The 18,204-nt window shown below is 34.8% G+C and overlaps 2 protein-coding genes and 1 long non-coding RNA gene across 12 annotated transcripts; 1 reads left to right on the top strand and 2 right to left on the bottom strand.

The window, feature by feature from the left end:
- Window positions 1-1,455: 1,455 nt before the first annotated feature.
- On the bottom strand, window positions 1,456-8,215 carry LOC145108994 (uncharacterized). Of its 7 annotated transcripts, XR_013708691.1 has the most exons (6): window positions 7,940-8,215; window positions 6,607-7,135; window positions 4,103-4,214; window positions 3,317-3,962; window positions 2,243-2,328; window positions 1,456-1,667 (listed from the first exon to the last, which is right to left on the bottom strand). XR_013708691.1 is itself a non-coding variant. In XM_079046091.1 (4 exons), the coding sequence occupies exons 1-4, from the start codon at window positions 8,127-8,129 to the stop codon at window positions 1,635-1,637; spliced, it is 384 nt and encodes a 127-aa protein (XP_078902217.1). In that variant the 5' UTR covers window positions 8,130-8,215; the 3' UTR covers window positions 1,456-1,634. The 7 variants fall into 7 exon arrangements, 1 of the variants encoding a protein (XP_078902217.1); XR_013708688.1 differs by having other exon boundaries at window positions 3,317-4,214; XR_013708692.1 differs by having other exon boundaries at window positions 3,622-4,214.
- On the top strand, window positions 4,420-6,339 carry LOC145108995 (uncharacterized). The gene is made up of 4 exons (XR_013708694.1): window positions 4,420-4,547; window positions 4,746-4,859; window positions 5,573-5,644; window positions 5,865-6,339. It is a non-coding gene; the product is annotated as an uncharacterized LOC145108995 (long non-coding RNA).
- A 948-nt stretch (window positions 8,216-9,163) lies between the features above and the next one.
- Window positions 9,164-16,755, bottom strand: LOC145108993 (uncharacterized). 4 transcript variants are annotated; one of them, XM_079046087.1, is made up of 4 exons: window positions 16,618-16,755; window positions 12,482-12,708; window positions 11,358-11,444; window positions 9,164-11,223 (listed from the first exon to the last, which is right to left on the bottom strand). In XM_079046087.1, exons 2-4 carry the CDS (start codon window positions 12,669-12,671, stop codon window positions 9,386-9,388), a joined length of 2,115 nt encoding a protein of 704 aa, XP_078902213.1. In that variant the 5' UTR covers window positions 12,672-12,708; window positions 16,618-16,755; the 3' UTR covers window positions 9,164-9,385. The 4 variants fall into 4 exon arrangements, with proteins under 4 accessions (XP_078902213.1, XP_078902214.1, XP_078902216.1 ...); XM_079046088.1 differs by having other exon boundaries at window positions 12,482-12,644; XM_079046090.1 differs by lacking the exon at window positions 12,482-12,708.
- Window positions 16,756-18,204: the final 1,449 nt, after the last annotated feature.

Below are 18,204 nucleotides of genomic sequence, written 5' to 3'. Positions count from 1 at the left end.
ATTTCCAGTCTTAGGGCAAATATTCGTGCAATCCGTAACATTCCAATCTTAGGGATAAACTCCTGCTCCTTCAACTCTTCCCAAATATGCAGGTACGGTCAATTTTCATCCATTCCTATTCTTCATATCTGTTTTAATTTCAACGAATTGTACTTCTTTTGAAATCTATAAATTTTTTTGCTTGATTTTCTCTTTTTTCCAGCAATCTGTAAAAAGTCACAATGCTTGATTTCTGGACTACAATTCCTAGCAACTTTTAAACAGCTTCTTGATTCTTGGTTAGGCCTTTTACTTTCTGGACTACAATTCCCACCACCATCTCCCCTTCCTCTTTTGTATGAATAGTTAAATACCAAAGGAAACCGGTGAATCAACCCTATTGTCATCCGTTCCCTCAATTCCTTCAATGTTTCAGTCATTTCCTTGAATTGTCACTTATTTATCTAACGATCTTACTATTGGGAATACCTTCAAAGGCAGGAGCACACACAAGATTCAAAATTTTGGAGGTGGTTTTCAGCTATTTGGAGTGTCTTCTAAAGGAGCATGTTCTGAACGAAACTACAGGTAATATATTTAATCATTTTCGTTATTCTACAATTGTTTTTGGTGGTTTTTGGCCAGATAACTTAACTTCTCCAATGGAGCATCAGTCGAGCCACCATAAATTTGCATTGGTCATCCTGAATTCATCGCTAGAAAGGTATTTTAATCAATTTAATTTAACTATACCTTCGTCCCAAACTAAAAATAGTAATTCATGATCCTTCTAGTGGTAGGTGGGCTGAAAAGGATGTGGATCCGACACAATTCTCAAGAGGACTTACGAGAAAAACTTCATATTTAGTTGAGGATGAGGAGGTATCATCATTTTATTATGATATTATTAGTCATACAAATGTCATGCTTTTTTTCTTTTTATGATTTCTTAATATCCAATAAATTCAGTTTATTACTTTCAGCTTGCAATTTGCAATGTTTAACCTAATTTGATTCATTTTAATCTCTATTTGATGGAAAATATTATTTCACTTGGAAAAGTTGAAGTTAAATCTGAAGGATCAAGACTATAATTACTTCATTCGGTTTGATGTCCTCTGTTTTGGGCTATTTTATATACTAAGTTGCCAAAAGAATGTGGTAATGATATCATGGAATTGTTTGAGAAGAACAGATGTTGAAAACTTCAAGTCAGAATATAAATAAGGTAATTTTGCATATCGTTATATTGCTACCATTTGTCAAACTTTTGGCCCTGGAACAATAAACATGAAAAATAAGTTCTAATTTTAGGTAAAAAAAAAGTAACAGATTAAGGTGTAACTCTCTTACACATAGCAAGGAGAATATGTGGCTCTTACACATAGCAAGGAGAATATGTGGGAAAGGTGTGGATTTTTTGTTACATACTTTTACTTTTATGAAGCTGATGATATTATTTGTAACATCCCAAAATTCAAGACCAAAAATTTCATTTTTATTAAGTTATTATAAAACCAACAGTATAAGAAAACATTCATAATAACATCTCATGTCAAAACCAAAGTGTTAGTAATCAAAACATGTTATCGTAAAACTGTATCAGAGTGTAATCCCAAAGATCTCATGTGCGGAAAACAAGTGATGCATTGCGATCAAGCCGACTCATTTCCTTTGAAAACGAGTACCTGAAACCAAAACTGTAAACCGTAAGCACGAAGCTTAGTGAGTTCCCCCAAACTACCACATACCATACAATAACACATATAACAAATATTGGGCCTTGCCCACTGCATCGGGCCCCGCCCGGCATCGGACCGAAGTCCGACATAATTTGGGCTCCGCCCACTACATCGGGCCCCGCCCGGCATCGGACCGAAGTCCGGAATAAACTGAACATAACATGAGCATAAACATATAACATATAACATAAACATATAACTGCTGCATCGGGCTTGCCCGGCATCGGACCGAAGTCCGAAACACATAACACATAACATAAACATGTAACTGTTGCATCGGGCTTGCCCGGCATCGAACCGAAGTCCGGAACACATAACACATAACATAAACATGCATGAATCACAAAGACATCAAGCATACATAACTACTTCTCGGGACCACCCCGGCATCGGACCGAAGTCCGAAAACATATAAACTGCATCGGGCTAACCCCCGGCATCAGACCAAAGTCCAGAACTACTAACATCTAAACGGGTCGGCATTGTGGCCGTAGACCCGTTCCTACCGGAAGGAAACTCACCTCACTGCTGAAGTCCCGAAGACACAATCCCACACTGCTGAAGTCCCGCAGACTCAACCCCAGCTGTTGGATGACAGATTCCCGAACTGTCAACACCAAAATAACACCCAGTTAATAATTGGGTTCCACCACATAACCATAAGTACATACTTTGGATAATTACTACATTACCCCAAGCTTGGCTTATTTAAGCCCAAGGCCCAATCCATAGGCCCAAAGTCAATTAGAAATCAAAGCCCAACATATGGCCCAATTTTCCAAATTGGGCCCAAGCCTATACATGGTCTTATTCTAAGGCCCAACATCATATAATCATTAAGGCCCAACTATGGCCTATCTATGGCCCAATTTTCCAAATTAGGCCCAAACCCCTTACATGGGCCTTACCCTAGGCCCACTAAATTATTCTAGTCCAATTGCTTGACTTTGGATGGCCCATTAATAATCCAATCATCAAGGCCCAATAATAAACCCAAGTGAAATTAGGGTTTCTCATAAAATGATGATTAGGGTTAAGTTTCCTACTTAACCCATTAAGGACTTAATCCACTAAGGACTTAATCCATTAAGTCCAATGTTGCTTAGATTAATTTTTACCAATGATTATTATTTAATATTTCAAGTTATCAAATAATTCTCGTGTGTCCCGATTAATTCCCCAAATTAGGGTTTCATTGCATTAGGGTTTTCCAAACCCTAATTAGGATTTCCAACCCAAATACTAGCCCGTTTATCAATTTATTGGGCTTTTAGGTCAATTAGCATTTTATTGGGCCTATTAGGCCCACTAGAATATCATTAAGCCCATAAGTCACATGCTTAGGCTTTTAGGTCCATTAAGCTTCATTGGGTCCATTAGGGCTTACAAGGCCCATTAGGGTTTCAAGCACCCCCAAACGAATCAAACTCAACGAGGCAAGCACACCGCCACCCGACACTGCGGCCGGTGGCGGCAGCCACCACCTCACGGTGGTGGTTAGGGTTTCTTTCTCATTATTCCTTTTTTTGTTACAATTTACAATGGAAAAACCAAAAGTAACACACACACACTAACTAACACACACACATAACCACCTTGTGGTGGCCGGCGGTGGCGCATGGCGGCAGCCACCACCTCACGGTGGTGGTGGTGGCTTTTTCTCGTGAATTCCGGCTAACAAAACACCCAACACATCTCCACTGAAATGAACATGCACACACCAATTTAAACCCACAGCCACCCCATACACGGTGGTCAAAGGTGGCAGAAAACAAATGGCGACAACCACCATGGTTGGCTGCCATGGTGGCTCTCTTCAACGTCCGGCCAGCCAACAAACGCACATACAAACATGATTGCAGCAACGATTCACGCACACACGCGAAGAACAAGCACCCACCACGCAGCAACACCTCGGACATGGTGGAGGAGGTCGGCGACGGAACCAGCTTCAGCGACTTTGTCGGTGTCTGTTGGGCAGGAGGTGGCGAAGAACAGTCGGAGTAGCGCCGGTGACAGATGACGTTCGTCTGCAGAAGACGATAGCAGCAGAGGAAGGAGATGACAGAGAAGCGGTGGCAACAGACTCCGTTTACAGCTTCAAGGTTTGTTCTCGGCGGGCCAAGACGTCTGGCGGCAGCGCTGTGGCGGTATCAGGTGGTTGACGACCTCAACGGAGGTGCTGGTGCGGCGCCGGAGGTCGAGTAAGTGGGAGTGGCGGCTCGAGGTTTCACATGGCGACTGAAACATAGCAACTAGGTTTAGGGTTTGGCATGGAGAAGGTAACGGGTTTAATACCCGTGTCCCATACAAACTTCGTGAGGATTGACATTTCCAGCCCCTCCCATCTCTAATCTTTTCAAACTAAGCCCAAATTTTACCTTTTCTACCCCAGCTTCGAAAATCCCCTTCAAATTTGATACCTGATTTACCAAACAGCCCCTAGGCCTCCAAAATCTCTTCAATGAAGTCCCAATAATTTCCATTTAGTCCCTGCCTTCCATAAAACTTACAAATTAAGACCAGATTTTACACTTTTAACCCTCAATCTCTTAGAGTGTGACAATTAGCTCTACGAGACCATCATTTGATATATAATTATTTATTTTAGGGCTTCTATTCGTTCATTAATTTGTTTATTTATTTAATGAATAAACAGGGTGTTACATTACACCAAGGTAATAAATTATAGCTTCATTTTTTTTATCATTATATTGATGATTTGCAGGGATAAATCTTTTTTAGAGAACAGTTAGTGGAGTCTATGTCAGCAAAAGAATGTTGAAGTTGAGTTAAGAAGCAATCCAGACCACTGATATGAACCAGGTATGTTTTTATTTATTTATTTATTTATTTCTGTAATCTAATGTGTATCTACTTTGCATGTTTCTTTTTAATGTTGAAATTTTTTAACAACCCCCTTCTCTCTTCGTGTGTTTGTTGTGATTCTTAATTTCTTATATCCTAATTGGTGCTATATCTTTGTTTTATATGTTTATGTATATGGTAATTGTATTTTCGTAGGATGAAATAATGCATTTAGGGATACTGAGACATTCAATACTGCCCTAAACATGGATATTGAAGGGGAAAATACTTCAGCATCTCAGACTCCCAATACTACAGATGCACACGGAGGTATTTCATGATTCTTTGACTTAATTTTTATATACTTTTTTCTTTTTTAAATGTAGAAATATATACACTTTCATTTTGTATGTCAACCGAGCTACTTTCAACTTCAAATTGGTGGTAAATACCTGATCAATTCATAAATCAGGGCTAACTATCTGTACATGTGAGACCAGAAAATGTCACTTAAAGGAAGTTTTTGTCTTTATTATCTTTCTACTTTTGTTTTAGCCTTTTGGTTATTAAGAACCGTGATGAAATCTCCTTAGGTATATTTCTTAAATAAAGGAACATATGGTAAGTAGTTTCTCCTAAATCTTTTTATATATGTTGTTTCATATGTCTGACTCATTTAAAAAAAATTGTTTATTAATGGACAGTTTGCTCTTAAAAAAGTTGAGATGTAGATCTAACAATAACGAGTTTATAATTTATTTTTTTTTAAAAAGAATGTCAAGCAGAATTTGTTGTATAGGTTATTTGTGAATATTCATGACTAAGGTATGTCCAATAAAAAAAGAAACAGAAGCATGGTATTATGTGTGCAATCAAGCTATATATAAACTATAGGTATGATATATGCTTAAGTTCATGTATGTGCTTATTTTATCTTTACTTTTTACTTTATGAGTATTAAGTTTGTGAGCATCCCATGATGCTATGAGTTTTTTTTTAAGTTCAATTTTCTAAAATTTATATGAATTACTTATTATGTGCAGGTACTGTTAATAGCATTAAAACATGTCTATGGAACATATTTTAGAAGGGTTTATATGGCTATTGGAAGAAAGGTAAAATTGATATTATGTGAAATTAGCATCTTACTTTCATGCAAAATACTTTATAATGTAGATGTTGGGATTTTTGTTGAAAAACTTGACATGGAGTGGAAATTTAAGGTGTATTTTGTATTTTTACCCTTGATTTGGTCATTATTGTCCTTTATTAGTTATTGTCAACTACAAAAGGATTTCTCAAACCTATATGAGTTTTCGAAAATATGCTTGGCAGGAGAAATCAAGGAGTCACCGATGGTTATTTTTGTCATTTTCTGGAATCTTTTAGGAATCGTATCCTTTTCAAGATGGAATCTAGGGCAATTTTTCCTACTATGTTCGACAAAGGCAAAACAAGTGGATTGAGGGGTATTGTTGTCTTTTTTTATAGCATTTTTAATATTGGTTTAATGTAAATATACATATATGATACAGTGGTCAAAAGAAAGTTTAAAACTGATGTTTCGAAAATGTAGTTGGTACTTTCTCATGTGTAATGGTGCTGAGATGGGCATATTGGTCATAAAAATATTGATGAGGTCTGTATTTACGAGACTTGAAGCATGTGTGTATGGGGGTGAGAATGGACTTAAATGTCAAATTTTATTAGCTTGTATTGTAACTTATGCATTAAATATTTAATTGGGTATTGGTTTGGAGAAAAAGAGATTGGAATGAAAGTACGAGTGTTTGGTGGCTTCTCATAGAAAGTAGTCAAAGTCCAGTTCACATGTTTTGAACATTTTTTTTTTTGCTTTAATGGGATCCGAATTTAGAGAAATATAAAGTGGAAAGAGTGGAAAGTAAATTGGCATCTTATTAAAATAAATTGGAGTTTGTAGTGTTTTGTTTTTGAGGAATTGGAAAACTTATTGTTAGTTTGGTAAGAAGCATTTTGGCAATAAGCATATATTGAATAAACATGGCTAATTTAACAATTTTAATAAAAAACGTATTAAGGAAGATTGATAACATACCCGTTTTTGGCAATAACCGGAGTTGATGACATGTATGTTGCTGAGGTAGCTGTTGCATTGGGTTTCGATGTCTTTCTTTCCAAATAGTGTCAAATTTATTTGTTAGTGTCTTGAAAATAATAAACAATTGGCGGGACATAGGATAAAGGTTTGGTGGCCATTGGATAAAATGTAAATTCTTATATATATATATATATATATATATATATATATATATATATAACAATTGTAAATTCTTATATACTCATTTTCTCATGAAAGATAAAATTTATTTTTGGGCAGGTATTATTTTCAAGACACTAACAAATAAATTTGACATCATGATGAATTTTTGAAGTCAACGACTTTTTCCTGTCTTGATATCAATTAGGGATGAGCAGAACCGGGTACCCGCCTATTTTAGCCAGAACCGGAACCGCTCCCGGAACCGGCGGTTCTTAGGTTTTGGGTATTGGAACCGGAACCGCCTACACCAATTCCTAGAAAATTGGAACCGCTCCCGGAACCGGTTCCGGTTCCGGGTACCCGGCTTCATGATAATTTACACTTTTTATTGTATACATTTCATTGAAATAAACTTTTATAAACAATAGGAGACTAGGACTACAATATAGAAAACTAAAATAATCATAAAAACTTGATCTCAAAACACCATCCCAACACAATTGGAATTTAGCAAGTAATATAACAAAATGACAATTTTCAGCAATAACAAAAGTCAAAACAGCAAACAGCCAAACAACATTCTGCAAGTTTTCAAACAGCACAAAAACAGCAAAACAGCATCAACAGGAAACAATAAAACAGCCAAACAACAACAGCAAAACAGCATCAGCAGCAAGCAAAAAACAGCAAACAGCAAGCCAAACAGCAACAACATCATTCTTTGTTATTGAAGAAACATTAGAATAATGATTATATAGTTTATTCAAAACCTCAAACACTTGAGCATATAGTTCTTCAACCTTCTTGAAGTCCAAAGGATAGATTTTTCTTAGAGAAAACTTCACAAATGAATGGAAGTAGCATATGCTTAAAGATGCTTAACAGTTAACAACATCAGTTAACCAACTCATCTCAGTTAACAGGTTATCAATTCATATGAGAGAAATTCGAAATTGAAATTGGGGAAAATCGAAATTGAATACCAACTTATCTCAGTTAACCATTAACAGTTAACAATTAACAATTTAACAAGTTCTTGTAACATATGCAAAGCGATGGAACCGAGCAATCATCGACATAAAAATCTAACATATGCAATAATCGAGTGGAAGTAACCGATGCTATCATTGACAAAAAAATCTAACATATGCAAAGCCATGGAACTAACCTTGAACAGGAAGATGCGATTGAGCCGATTGAGCAGGAAAATACGATGAAGAAGAAGAACTGCCCGGGATAGGATGTTGCAAACTCGAGTACTCAACAAGACTCACAAGAGGGTTACGTGAAGTGAACATGAGCTGATGAGCATTCAATATTTTGAAGAACGACTGAATGAGAACCAGAGTCAAGATCATTCAGCTCAAGAACGAGAACGAGAGTAGAGAGTAGAGGCTGAGAAAGTGTCGGCGTTTTTAGAATGAATTCAAGAAAAAAAAACCTAACAAGTCTTACGTCTTTGACCTAAAATAAATAACATTTTTATTTTTTAAAAGCAAAATCATCAATATATATATATATATATATATATATATATATATAATAAATGAATAGTTTTAATCTCCATTTGACATGTGTCACTCTAATACAACTCTTCATTAATATCATCCCACAAGTCAAAGAGATATATTAGGGAACACTTCAAAATTTAAATTTATTTTTTCTAAATAAATTTGAAGTTATAATAACTTTAAAAATTTGGTATATCTCATAATTAATGATTTATTTAAAATAATTGATAAATAATTTATGAATTTTTACTAAGAAAATTTAATTTATTTTGTAACCGTGGTTCCCACGGGTTATAAACTTATATATATATATATATATATATATATATATATATATATATATATATATCGGCGGGTACCCACCTTTTCTAAAGCAAATACTATATATATATATATATATATATATATATATATATATATATATATATATATATAGTATTTGCTTTAGAAAAGGTGGGTACCCGCCGATACCTGTTCCGGGTAACCGGCGGTTCCGGGTACCCGGTATTGGAATCGGAACCGGCGGTTATCCAGGTAACAGTTTTAAGAAATTGAGAATTGGAACCGGAACCGCTTTAGGCGGTTCCGACACTTTGGGAACCGGAACCGGAACCGCTTAAGGCAGTTCCGGTTTCAGAACTGGCAGTTCCGAGGCGGTTCCGGTTCCGAAAGCAGGTACCCGCTTTTTCTGCTCATCCCTAACCAAAACATCCTTTACTCTTGCTACCGATATGAGCAATGTGCTTTATCTTTTACCCACAATAACGACATACTTATGTTTCTTTACTGATAATAGCAATCTACTTTATGTTTACCTATAAAAGCAACATACTTACATTTCACTACTTATATGGGCATAGTACATTTGTTACGTATTGCTATTCTTGATAAAAGTACACTGCTATTATGAATAAGGAATTGCTATCACATTTCAAGAAAATGTAATTATGTTTCTGTTTTGGGTAAAAATGATATAACCACATTGCTATTACGGTTAAAAATAAAGTATATCTTCTTCTGCAGCCGACCACTATCTCCAACCACACAAAACCTTCATCAAAAACTTGGAGTAAACAACATCATACAATCCAATTTGTTCATTTTCATTGAACTTGATGTGTTCCATGTTCATCATCAATCTTCCCAACTGCATCAAGTATTGATGAATAAGTAATATCATCATATTCAAAACCACATGATCTCATCTCCCTCATCAACTTTGCAGCCTCCTCAAACATACCCGCATGACTAAGACACCCAAGAAGAGTATTATAAGTGACAACATCCGGCTTCAACTTCATACGTTTCATATTTTCAAACATAATCATCGCCCGATGTGGGCCCCCGCTTTTAGCCACTCCATTTAAAATAATATTATGCGAGTTTATATCACCTACACAACCACTTTCTTCCATATTCCTCATTAAAGAACACGCTTCATCTATCAATCCACCCCTTACCATACCCGACATGAGTGCATTATATGCATACACATCAGGAACAGATCCAAGTTTCTTGATTTCATTAAAAAGATATTTCGCTTCGTTTAATTTCCCACATTTTCCTAAGTTTTTTATCATTATAGCATAAACCCTTGAGCTAGAATTCCCACAATTCTCTCTTAGTTCTTGAAACAACTCGTTTGCAGCTTCATAACGTTTTGCTTTTCCAAGTGTGTTGATTAAACTACAGTAAGCAGCTGGGCATGGAGGGAAACCCTTTTCGTCCATTTCTTCTAGAAGTAATAATGCTTTTTCTACTTTATTTGTTTTACAAAAACCATCGATTAATATGGAGTAAGTGAAAGAGGTGGGAACAATGTTGTTAGTTTTCATCTTCTCAAACAATGAAGAAGCTTCATGGGAAGCTTTGGATTCAAAAAAAGCTTTTATCATAGTGTTGTATGTCACCACATTTGGTTCAATTTGAAAAGATGACATTTCATCGAACACCTTCCGGGCATCAGATAAACGACCACTTTTCCCCAATATGTTGATGACATTGTTTATGAGAATGACATCAGGCTTACAACCGTGTTTGACCATGTCTATGTATATCCCATATGACTCTTCTACCCTTCCAGCTTTCCCAAGCCCCCTTATTAACTCTGTGTAGGTGTATACAGTAGGCATACAACCTTTCTCTTTCATCTCTGTTACTAAATCTAGAGCTTTTTCTACTTTACCAGCTTTGAAGTATATTGATAATAAAGTCGTGTAGATCTTAGCATTTGGATGAAACCCATTTTCCTTCATTTCATCAAACAATCGTATAGCAGGATTATCATGGCCTAATTTGGCAAATGCTGACATTAGAGCACTGTATGTTATAGTGTCGGGGAAGCAATTACCTTCATTACACATCTCACTGTAAAGATCATACACTTTTTCAGGGTGATTTTCTTGCATTAGCATCAGGATAATGGAGTTATAAGTACTTGCAGTTGGCTTGCACTTGCGACCTTTGACTTGATAAAAAAGTGAGAGTGCTTTGTTGACCATTTTAGCCTTGCCTAATAGTCTCACAATGTCTGATAAATCTTTAGGATCGATGACAACTGATTGTCGAACCATTTCTTGGATCATCTTCCACATCTCCCCGAACATTTCAGAGTCAGATAAACAAGAAATTAAAGTCATGTAAGTAGTGGAATCATGCACAAAATGTCGTCTCTTTCCAGCCCACTTGAAAAATTGCATCTTGACATTAATGTCCACATCTATGTTCAAAACCTCACGAACTAATCGATGATCAACTCTTAATTTCAGTACCTCTAGAGCCTTTTCTGCATCAGGCCCCCACTTGAATATCTTCAAAATCCTGATAAATCTCTCATCCAACATTCTTGCAGAGCTCTTTCTTGATGTTCTTTGATTGGTGGGCAAATTCCTTGAATCTTCTCTGGGACGCGACATCTGGAACATTTGAACGATTTCATTTTCTGCAATGACAAATAAATATGCCCAATTTAAGATACAACAGATGGATGGAGATGATGCAAACATAGGATAATGAAATGAAAATGATGAACTGTCTTTGAAGCTGTAAGAGAACAAAAAGAACAATGCACATTACCTGTTTGCTTAATTCTCTCAGAATGAAAAGGCGTGGTAGTGATCGACCGTCGTAAACTGATTGACATGTTCGTCGTCTTTGTCATCACTTCACAAAGTAATTATAAAATGAAGATTGTGTAACTACTAACTAAAAAAGTTGATTTTTTGGCATTAAGAAATTCAATGCACCAAAACTAGGGATGAGCAGAACCGGGTACCCGCCTATTTTAGCCAGAACCGGAACCGCTCCCGGAACCGGCGGTTCTTAGGTTTTGGGTATTGGAACCGGAACCGCCTACACCAATTCCTAGAAAATTGGAACCGGTTCCGGGTACCCGGCTTCATGATAATTTACACTTTTTATTGTATACATTTCATTGAAATAAACTTTTATAAACAATAGGAGACTAGGACTACAATATAGAAAACTAAAATAATCATAAAAACTTGATCTCAAAACACCATCCCAACACAATTGGAATTTAGCAAGTAATATAACAAAATGACAATTTTCAGCAATAACAAAAGTCAAAACAGCAAACAGCCAAACAACATTCTGCAAGTTTTCAAACAGCACAAAAACAGCAAAACAGCATCAACAGGAAACAATAAAACAGCCAAACAACAACAGCAAAACAGCATCAGCAGCAAGCAAAAAACAGCAAACAGCAAGCCAAACAGCAACAACATCATTCTTTGTTATTGAAGAAACATTAGAATAATGATTATATAGTTTATTCAAAACCTCAAACACTTGAGCATATAGTTCTTCAACCTTCTTGAAGTCCAAAGGATAGATTTTTCTTAGAGAAAACTTCATAAATGAATGGAAGTAGCATATGCTTAAAGATGCTTAACAGTTAACAACATCAGGTAACCAACTCATCTCAGTTAACAGGTTATCAATTCATATGAGAGAAATTCGAAATTGAAATTGGGGAAAATCGAAATTGAATACCAACTTATCTCAGTTAACCATTAACAGTTAACAATTAACAATTTAACAAGTTCTTGTAACATATGCAAAGCGATAGAACCGAGCAATCATCGACATAAAAATCTAACATATGCAATAATCGAGTGGAAGTAACCGATGCTATCATTGACAAAAAAATCTAACATATGCAAAGCCATGGAACTAACCTTGAACAGGAAGATGCGATTGAGCCGATTGAGCAGGAAAATACGATGAAGAAGAAGAACTGCCCGGGATAGAATGTTGCAAACTCGAGTACTCAACAAGACTCACAAGAGGGTTACGTGAAGTGAACATGAGCTGATGAGCATTCAATATTTTGAAGAACGACTGAATGAGAACCAGAGTCAAGATCATTCAGCTCAAGAACGAGAACGAGAGTAGAGAGTAGAGGCTGAGAAAGTGTCGGCATTTTTAGAATGAATTCAAGAAAAAAAAACCTAACAAGTCTTACGTCTTTGACCTAAAGTAAATAACATTTTTATTTTTTAAAAGCAAAATCATCAAAATATATATATATATATATATATATATATATATATATATATAATAAATGAATAGTTTTAATCTCCATTTGACATGTGTCACTCTAATACAACTCTTCATTAATATCATCCCACAAGTCAAAGAGATATATTAGGGAACACTTCAAAATTTAAATTTATTTTTTCTAATTATATGTTAAAGCAAACAATTACGAGCAAAATATTTATGGACCACATTATCCTCACAAATTGGGGAAAAAAAGCAAACAATGACGAGCAAAAGCAAGATAGTCAGTCGTTCCGGTTCATCTTTCCTATGGCAATTGTGACTTTACAGATGAAAACAACCAACATTATTATTTTACATTTTCTGAACTTCTGTTGCTCCTATCTAAGCTGAAATTGATACGTTCAAAGCAAGCGGAAAACTTTCTACATTTAGGTATATCTACAAGAATTTGGACAATGAGTTTAAAGAGGTCGTTAAGCGGAAAATTGACAACAATGAGAGTGGTTGTTATTTCCTGAGATTGTTGCGACTGACAACAAACAGTATCTAAAATCCAGGTGGGCTGCTACACGTGTTACAAAATAGATATGACTTGGATAACCACTACTTTAATATTAGTGGTCATATATTCTAAACATCACATTGGAGGATGCTTTGTATATAACGGGCTACCCAATAATGGTCGGGCAATAAAGTCATCAATAACCCGGGATAATAAGACATTTAGTAGAGTTTTAACAAATCTTCCTCCCGGGCCCGTGACCATACCCTATTTGAAACAAGTAGCATTAGACGATAGAAAACATGAAACGGAACGGCTGACTGCCTTGCTTCTGCTCGTCATTGTTTTCTTTGTTTCCCTAGTCTATGAGGATAATGTGGTCCATGAATATCTTGTACAGTTTGTGGAACACATGGATAAAGTAAATTCTTACTCTTGGGGAGCAGCGTTTCTGGCTACCCTGTACGTTGGGATTGAGAAATATAAGTTAAATTCCAAAAAGAGAGTTGATGGCATCTGCTGGCCTCTTTTGGTAAGACATATTTTTGCATCTCAATATAAGATTATAATATATTTTTTTATTTTTTTGTTTTTTCTATTGCAGGTTTTTTTCTGTACACGCATTCCAAAACTCTCTACAAATCTTGGATTTGAAATCGAGTTGGAGAACCAAAATGCTCCATTATTGAATTATTGGATGATGTCGATGAAAGATATGTCAACAAACAAAGTTTTAGATGCTGAGAAGAAATGTGAAAACTCTACTGAATGCCTTATTATCCCGTGTTATTGATGAGATTATTGCCCGACCATTAATGTGTAAAACTGTTATATACAAAACATCCTCTAGTGTGATGTTTAGAATATGTCCATTAATATTAAAGTAGTGGTTATCCAAGTCATATCTATTCAGTAATGGGTGTAGCAGCCCACCTGGAGTCTGGATACCGTCTGTTGTCAGCCGCAACAATCTCAGCAAATAACAGCCACTCTCATTGTTACCAATTTTCCGATTAACGGCCTCCTTAAACCCATTGTCCAAATTTTTGTAGATATGCCTCAATGTAGAAAGTTTTTCGCATCCTTTGAACGTATCCATTTCAGCTGAGATAGGAGCAACAGGGGTTCAGAAAGTGTAAAATAATAATCTTGGTTGTTTTCATATATCTCATCTATGTTTTGCAGATGATCTATTGGTTTTTGTTATGGCAATTGTGAGTCTGCTAGAACTATTAATCAGTCCCTTGATGATTTCAAGAAGGTATCTGGATTGTGTGTTAGTATGCCCAAAAGTCAAATTTTCTTCAGTGGTTTGAGTGATAGAATGAAGAGCATGATTATAGGTATCATCCTTTTCAAGAGGGAAATTTTCTTGTGAAGTATTTAGGTGTTCCTCTCTCTGTCTCTAAGTTGTTTAAAAGGGACTGCAATGATCGGAAGAATAAGAGTTTATCTTATTCCACAAGAACCCCCTACAAAGCTTCTTAATCTCCAAAATAATAGTAGAGGGGATAACAAAAATCGAAGTATGACTAGAGGAAGGGCAAAAGTTGGCAATTATAGTACCTTTTAAAGTTGTAACTTTGTTTAAAAATGAAGGATGACTTCTTAAAATACATTGCATGAACTAAAAAAGTTGAGTGTTTCTAAGGATAACAAACATATGTTCAGTTTGACTCATTTTTGTACCAAGTCAAAAAGGTTTATATCAATATTCAAAGGTTTTTGATGCTATTAGAACTACTTGTCTTGTTGAATTTACATTTTTGAGGTGATATCTCCAAAGAGTAAGGGTTACTTACTTAACTTATCTTATATCATTTCCATCTATACTAAGTGGCTAGTGACTCCTAGGTTTTTACTTCTATATAAACTCAGCAACTTCCTTCTCATGATGTTTTGCAACTCAAAATGTTCATACTGAAGTACAAGGGGACAAACTCTTAATGAAACTGAAAGCATATTTAGCTTGATTATCAATTATTCACATTTGCATTGTTAAATTCAACCTAAAATAAAGAACAAAACAATCATTTCTACCAGACTGACTACTACATCAAAGAGTGAGCATTCTCATCCAAATACTAAGAGGGTGTTTGGCTAAGCTTATTAAAAATGTTTATTACCTTTTAACTTATAGTTTATTAGCTTATATCAGTATCAAAACAGAGTTGTTAAAAAAGTGTTTGGATTAGCTTATCCAGAGTTAAACCGCTATAAGCTGATAAGCCATTTTTAGTGTTTGGGAAAAAAAACTAATATGTGTAAAATTACCAAAAAGGACTTCCTTTTATATTATGACTTATTTTTCTTATTATAACTAACAATTTTTCGAAAACTAATAATAATTGTTTTTTATTATGTTTACATCCATAGTATTAAAAAAAATCTTTAATTTAATTCTAATAAGATTTTTTTTACAAATAAGATTTTTTGTTTAAATTAGTAACTTTTTTATAAAATATCTAATGTTTCAACAGCATTTAACATATTAACTTTGTCAATGAAACCTACATTCTGTTGTGTTCTCCTGTCAACGAAATTAGTGATAGAATTATGATAACTTGGTGATGAAAACTACAAATGGAGATAATGTTAAAAAATAAATTATATAGAATGAAAACTACATTCTGTTTGATCCTATGATATATAGTCAATCACTCAGATTGTTAGCAAATATTATTTCATTTTTTGTTTCAAAACCAAATATGTGGTTATTTTACAATGGATTTTCTGTTTCTGTTCGATCTTTATGTTTTTGGTGCTAATTTGGTTTGATTTGGAGTTTGTGCTAAAGTTACTGTAATATTGTAATGGACATAGCTTTTCAGTGTTTTGAAAAAAGCCGGATCCAATTGGATCCACCAGAAAAAACCGGTTGTAAATGAACCAGTAAAAACATCTACTTAATTTATATGTATATGTTCAAATGTGTAGCAAAAATGGAGGACAAGATGGTTACACTGTTATGAACACAATCTGTATGTTCCTGTTATTAACAGTAGCAATTGCAGTTTCACACTGAGATAACCTATTTGAATATAGAGATAACCTAGGATATAGCAAATACTACCAAAAAAAAATGTATGCTATGATTATTGTTCCTGTTGCACAGTTATGAACATTGCAGTTTCACATATACATCTAAAACGATTGAAGTAAATCCAAAGCAGTAGAGGATTGAAGAAAATCACAAAGATTTCGATTACAACTCATATGATTTCGATTTCAACTAAAATCAGGGGAAAAAAAGGAAGTGACCGAGAGCAGCAAAATGCAATTGAACGAAATTGAAGAATATCGAACCTGAATCGAATTTGTGGAGTTCGACGGTCGCCGGTGCTGTTGGGTGCGACGGTCTACGGCGATGGCAATCGCAGAGAGCAATCGGCAGCGAAGAATCGCTTGAGGAGCCGACGAATACCCCGTTCCGAGTTCAACCGAGAGAAAATAAAACAAAAAGTGAAAAGAAAATTAAAAGAAATTGTGTTTTTAAAAGTTTCACTAAAAAAAAAAAAAGCAGGAAATGGAATCAAATAAAATAGGAAAATGACTTTTTTTTAAAGTAAAGCAACGAAGTTTCAAAAATATATAAAAAAAACCATTGTTTTTTTAGTACACAAAATATCATTAAAGTATATTTTTTATACACAAAATATCAACGAAATACACATGTGTTCAAATAAAACCTTATGGGTAACCGGTTACCGCAGGTAACGGAAAATGTCTTAAAAATATAACAAAGTTTCAAAAATGTTCAAAAAATACCATTATTTTTTAGTATAAAAAATACCATTGAAATTTCCAAAATGTTCAAAAAAAAGCATTGTTGTTTTTTCAGAGCACCTTTTGTTAACTTCGTTGTTTCCGGATTATATAGAACACGGTCATCGGAGATTAGTCATCATCGTACCAGTTCAACACCAGTTGTGTACTCTCTTTCATTTCATCACTCGATCAGTTTGTATCGAAATCCATATTTAGGAATTCTCATGACATAACGTCACACTCGTTTCTCCTTTGTGTCTCTCTTGTGCCGCAACACTAATGAACAGCTAACCTTGATGTATAATATGTGCATCTATATAACGTATATATGTTTTAGGTTTGAGGCATATAATGTGATCGAGAAACAAGAATGTTTAACTAATGTTATTACTCACTTACTTCTCTTGTTATCACAAGAACAATCGAGTGAAGGAATGAAAGAGATTTGCACAATTGTTGTGAACTGATATGACGGTTCATGATTTCCGGTGATTCTGTTCTACATAATCCGACAACAACACAATTAACAAAAAGTGTGGTATTTTTTAAACATTTTGGAAACTTCGTTACACTTTTATGTCATTTTTCCGTTTACCTGAAGTACCTGGTTACCACAATGTTTTAGTTGAATACATGTGTACTTCGTTGGTATTCTGTGTACAAATAGTAATATTAATTGTATTTTTTGTACTAAAAAAACAACAATGGTATTTTTTGAACATTTGGAAACCGGGTAACCTACAATAGCCGGTAAAATGGTATTTTGTGTACTAAAAAAAACAATGGTTTTTTTTGTAAATTTTTGAAATTTTGTTACCTTTTTAAGTCATTTTCCCAAATAAAATTATCATTTTTCCTCCCTAATTTTCTTTTCGATTTGAAAGGATTTTGAGAGAATAATAAAATGTTTAATTTTCCTTTCACTTCTTTTCAACTTTGGGAACACAAAACACAAATATTTTTTTTCATTTCCGTTCTCTTCTTTTCTCTCATTGCTTTCTTTTCTCTTCTTTGTTTTTCTCAGCTACAACTCGAAAACAAGATGTAAGGGTAATAGGGTATATTGTTAAATTCGTAAAGATAGATAGTGAAATAAGCAACTTTTTACCAACTTATGAAAAATGT

The sequence above is a fragment of the Lactuca virosa genome, chromosome 4, assembly GCF_052849685.1.
Source record: "Lactuca virosa cultivar CGN04683 chromosome 4, Lactuca_virosa_CGN04683_v6, whole genome shotgun sequence".
Classification (NCBI taxonomy): Eukaryota; Viridiplantae; Streptophyta; class Magnoliopsida; order Asterales; family Asteraceae; genus Lactuca; species Lactuca virosa.
This window is presented reverse-complemented; position numbering and strand designations above follow the sequence as displayed.

Coding starts and splice junctions, on each gene's coding strand:
- LOC145108994 (XM_079046091.1), bottom strand. CDS start 8,129: ATGATCTTGACTCTGGTTCTCATTCAGTCGTTCTTCAAAATATTGAAT. Junction 6,682..7,939: donor ATCGCATCTTCCTGTTCAAG/GTTAGTTCCATG, acceptor CTATTTGGAAAG/AAAGACATCGAAACCCAATG. Junction 2,329..6,606: donor CCGGTTATTGCCAAAAACGG/GTATGTTATCAA, acceptor TGGTGTTGACAG/TTCGGGAATCTGTCATCCAA.
- LOC145108993 (XM_079046087.1), bottom strand. CDS start 12,671: ATGATCTTGACTCTGGTTCTCATTCAGTCGTTCTTCAAAATATTGAAT. Junction 11,445..12,481: donor ATCGCATCTTCCTGTTCAAG/GTTAGTTCCATG, acceptor TACTTTGTGAAG/TGATGACAAAGACGACGAAC. Junction 11,224..11,357: donor TGAGAGAATTAAGCAAACAG/GTAATGTGCATT, acceptor TTGTCATTGCAG/AAAATGAAATCGTTCAAATG.